General features: G+C 43.1%; 2 protein-coding genes across 2 annotated transcripts in view; both read right to left on the reverse strand.

The window, feature by feature from the left end:
* LOC311033515 (connector enhancer of kinase suppressor of ras 2) overlaps positions 1-5,000 on the reverse strand; it is a gene marked incomplete at both ends in the record, with an annotated part of 107,868 nt that overhangs the window by 71,059 nt on the left and 31,809 nt on the right. The window contains one exon of the mRNA XM_084041044.1: positions 3,828-3,991. Within this exon, the coding sequence (XP_083897170.1) occupies positions 3,828-3,991 (164 nt within the window). The remainder of the gene's footprint in view (positions 1-3,827; positions 3,992-5,000) is intronic.
* LOC311033520 (uncharacterized protein) overlaps positions 1-5,000 on the reverse strand; it is a 267,268-nt gene that overhangs the window by 57,404 nt on the left and 204,864 nt on the right. The gene's annotated exons all lie outside the window — the stretch shown is intronic.

Raw genomic sequence — 5,000 nt, forward strand, 5'->3', positions numbered from 1 at the left:
AGATAAGCATGTCCCATCACTGAATACATGGCAATCCACTGGCAAACACTATAATAATAAGAATGGGGGGGGGATGAGAGATGATTTTTTTCCCGGAATACACACAATCTGCGCATCATGCAGCAAACGGAACATTTACAGGTATATCTGTACTCGCTCCTTGGGGTGTCTTTTGTCTCTGTAAGTTTATATGCACATACTGTATGTGAACCTTGTGAAATCCTCTGCATTTACCCATCATATAACTACTAGGAGCAGTGAGCAGCCAGTCTACCACACTCACTCATATCAGAGAGCAATTAGGGGCTAAGAGACACACATTGAAACATTGCTGGCCTGGCCTAGAATCGAACCTGCGAACAACTCTGGGTGCCCCGGTGACCCTACCCACTCAGCTATAGTGCCTCTATCCAAAGCGCTTGACAGTGTGCATTACATTCACACACTGATGGTGGAGGATACCGTGCAAGGCACCAACCTGCTCATCGGGTCATATAAATGACTAAAATGTGACTAAAATTAAAAAACATTTCATTAATAACTCACACCGTTAATGCTTAACTGCAGTGTAGTTTTCTTCCCCCTTCAGTTAGAACGATACCCTTGCCTTATTCATTAGAATACGCTCCGGGTTGCAGCTTTTAATCTCATCTGTCCTTAACTATCTCACTTAAGTCTTATCTGTGGTGTCTTTTCATTTCTGTCAGTCTCCTGTCACTCACAGGGAAGGCTGCTGACGGTGACAGGGTGAACCTGGGTCTGCATCCCTTCACGCAGGCCGTTGCCGTGGTGATGGTCTGGCATCCTTTCTGTGGCCGTGGATGATGCTGATATGTTGTACCTTTGAAGTTGTAATATTGTATTTTAACCCATTCAATCCGGGAAACGCATCTGTGTCATTTTAGATTTCTTTGGCTGTTCAAAAATAGCAGACATGTACAAGCTTGTAGATCTGCTATTTTTGAAAAATTGTGGAAATTTGTGCAAATCTTTGGATATATATACATTTGTAATCTTTGCTTCTGGGGGGTCCCTGGAACAAAATAGTTTGAGATGGAGGGGTCCACGGACACTGATATTATAGCAACATTTTTATTAGAAAACATTTGTAGAATACCCAGAAGCAAAGATTTGGGGCTAAAGGGGAATAGGGGTTGTGTGCAGTTTTGCCAAGTCCGCTTATTATAAGCAAAACATTCCACATTTCTCACATTTAGGGAAAATAGCCGCATGTGTGCTCGTAGCCTAGTCGCTTCTTTTGGGGCTTGTTTTAGTAGACCTGATCGCTTGTTTCTCTTGCACAATCTGGCAGCACTGGTTAAGTGTCGTGACACTAGCATTCTCTGCAGCTGTAGTCTTGCTGCTGCCTGCTGCTGGTTTTCAGAGTGCTCCCCTTCTAATGTTTTGTGGTGTGACTTCGCAATCACTTTTTGGCCATAAATGTACTCACACAGCTCTTTCTATAATCGTGCATAGTTCTCTTATGTGCTGTTGAGTGAATTGGACACAGAGGCAACTGGTTTGCCATCTTGGCGCATGACCATGCATTCCTTGGAAGCAGCTATTTGGAGCCGAAGCTCTTTCAGCGGGTTGAAGTACAAGAGCACCAGGCCTGAGTGTTGACTTATCAGGTCTTTCATGCGTTGGAATTCTTGGTCGTGGTTGCCTATCCCATGTAAATTCCCTGTCTTGTTTTAGCAGTAGTGGTGCGTTTACGTCAGAGAGATGTGAGCCTGGCCAGGCAGTTGATCAATCCCGAGGATTGTTTCCGAATCAACCGGGCTCTGCGGTGGTTGAATCTCCTGCTGCCTTCACTTCACATGAAAGTAACTAACCTCTAAGACGCAGATGCAGCACTTCAGGGTTTAGCCTCAATCCTCTCTTCCCTTGTGCATTCTAACATGAGGTTTAAGGTCATGGCCCTGTCTGTTTTTTGCAAACACCAGTTATATGATTTACCTTCATATGTCTGACTCTGAGCAAACAATATCTGCAAAACACTATGTTGAATGATAGCTCACATGGTGTCCTCCTCTAGGGTAAGTACGGGGTAATGACTCGAGGTCTTTTTTTATCACCTTGTAGTGTGGCCTTTGGTCCAAACTCACTCTCAGCTTTCCTGTCTTTGGCTTTTTTGGGAAGCGTGTGTTCACCCAATTTGTGCGTTCTGTAACTTTGCAATTGATGCAATTCTTTTCTTTTTTCCAAGCTGTCAAGCTCGTCTTTTAGTCGATGGGGATCCTGCATGGTGGGCGGACTAAGGATGTTGCGTTTGGGTCAACATGAAAGTTGCATTCACCTATGCCTTTAATACATCTGCGCACTCCTCCAGTAAGATCTGTGAGTCAGTGTCTGTTCCTTTTCCTACAGCTCATCATCATTTTGACACGGTGCAGATCTCGATACACTTTCATTGCCAAGACCGGCGAAGCATTAATGTCAGTGGGTGTCCTCCGTAGTCCATGAGCCTATGTGTCTTATTGGTTTCAACACAATACTTTGGAACAGCATCTGGAATATATTCAGTGGAATGGTGTTGGCCCATGCGCCTGTATTAACTTTGAATCTGACTTTTATGTTGGGGTGAGACAATTCCTACATCTGTGTAAACCTGCTCATTGCTTTTACCATAATTCTTTGACGCTATATGTAATGTTCCGTCTGTTCTTCGTCTGTGCCCTTTCCAAAGGGCGTGCACCATAAGATCTTGTGTGTGTGCTGGAAACGTTGCATGACCTCGCAAGGTTATCATGTTTTTTGGGCATCTCAAGTATTGTTTTCGTTTGGCTGGGCAGACATCTTTAGCACCATGTTGTCCTTCACAGTAGCTACATTTTTATCTGGTCTGTGTGGTCTTCTGCTTTACGTCAATGCACAGTGTCATGGTTCCTGTGGTCTTTAACCACTTGAACCCTAGCATGTCTATTCTGTGGTGTGTGCGTGTGCCTGTGCGCGCGCGTGTGTGTGTACAGCCAATCTCTGCACAGCTGGACTGATCGGTAGGAGATTTTGCACGCACACTCACAGTAAGCCAAAGAAGAACCTCCACCCGGAAAAAAACGTACAGATGTAACTCAGGTTCGGTTCTCTATTAAGACCAAAGGGTTTAAGTGGTTACAGCCCATAGTCTAGCAGTGCTAGCTCATGGGAACATGTAATGTCTATGGCCTTATGGAGTGTTATCTTTGCACATTGGCTCAGTAGCTTTTCCCGTACAAACAAAAAATACTCTCTCTCTCTCTCTCTCTCTCTCTCTCTCTCTCTCTCTCTCTCTCTCTCTCTCTCTCTCTCTCTCGATGGCAACACCAACGTGACTCCAGACTTGAGTTTTTTTCCCCTATCAATAACTAATGCTTAATCAATCACCAATAATGAAATGGATGAATACAAAAAATAGAAATTGGGTTTTGTTTCCTGGTATTTGTTCAACAGACAACAGGACACACACACACACACACACACACACACACACACACACACACACACACACACACACACACACACACACACACACACACACACACACACACACACACACACACACACACACACACACACCCCTAACAATTCAGGTGTTTAAATCCAAAGCAACTTACAATAAGCAAGGTAAATAATCACATACATGGAATGCAGTGTAGTGCCTCAAGTAACTAAGATACCAGGTAAACAATGAACATAGCATCTGTCTATACAATATGCCATCTAAATAACAATCTATATAGGATAAAGGGAAAAAGCTGGCGTCTGCATCTTATGCAACATCTAAATGACATTCTACACCCATACCCTATCCCCATGCACGCACGCACACGCACACACAGACTGACCAGTGCACAGAGCAGATCCACGGCTTCCAGTATGAGTTCCTGGTGTCCTATCCTGGTCACTCCCAGTTCTTCCAGTTCCTGATGGGTGATGTGGAGCAGCTGTTCCCCTCCCATCTGCTCCCGCTCGAAACTCTTCACATACTGTTGCAGACAGTCATCTAAACCTGAGGAGAGCAGCACGCACACGCACGCACACACACACACACACACACACACACACACACACACACACACACACACACACACACACACACACACACACACACACACACACACACACACACACACACAGAGACAGGGGTTAGTTCTGTGTATTTTTGAGAACATTTCAAAAGCAATATATCATCTTTAAAAGCGTCAAGCCGAAGATTGTTTCCATTGTGGTCCATATTAGACATTTAACATCCAACATACTATACAAAGAAACGCCCAAGAGACACCATCACAACAGCTAAAACAAACAACTGCACTGATTGTACTGCTGTGAGGGACTCCTGCTGTGTGTGTGTGTGTGTGTTTCCCCTAGTAGTCTGTGCTGCCTTGTAGGTGTCTGGTGGGCGGAGTCAATCAGTGTAACTGGGAACACCTGACTCAATCTCACAATTGATCTCAACAACGAGACACACAATGCACAGGCACAAATATACAATCAAAAATAAAACACAAATAAGAACAATAAAAATCTGTAATTTCAGTGAGATTCAAATGCTAGTGAATGCGTCTTGGGCCTGGATGTTCTTATAGAAGTATAAATAGACATTTTGATTTCTCAAACTAAATAAATACCAGAGATAGAAACACAAAACGTCAGTGTTACCTCAATTAAAATGTAACCAAGATATCTGCTGAAATATTTTATTATTATTATGTATTTATTTTATTTTGTTAAACTGGTAGCGCTGTGTCATTGACTCACTCTCTTGCTGATGAAAGATGAGTTACATGCCCTGCATTAAACCTGTTTTCAATGAGTGCTAGTCTGAAAATCAGATTTTGTTGTCTGTATTAAAGCTTTGCAGATATATGCAGAGTACAAGAAACAACCAGAATTTTCACGGTGAAGCTTCAAAAAGTTTACAAAAAGATAGAGATTAGGGATTGGGTCTTTAACTAGCCAAACATAGAGCAATTGGCTAGTAATCCTTTCATTATTTGTAACAGCTAAAAGGGGTA

The sequence above is a fragment of the Gymnoscopelus microlampas genome (assembly GCF_963454915.1).
Source record: "Gymnoscopelus microlampas genome assembly, chromosome: 18".
NCBI classification, from domain to species: domain Eukaryota; kingdom Metazoa; phylum Chordata; class Actinopteri; order Myctophiformes; family Myctophidae; genus Gymnoscopelus; species Gymnoscopelus microlampas.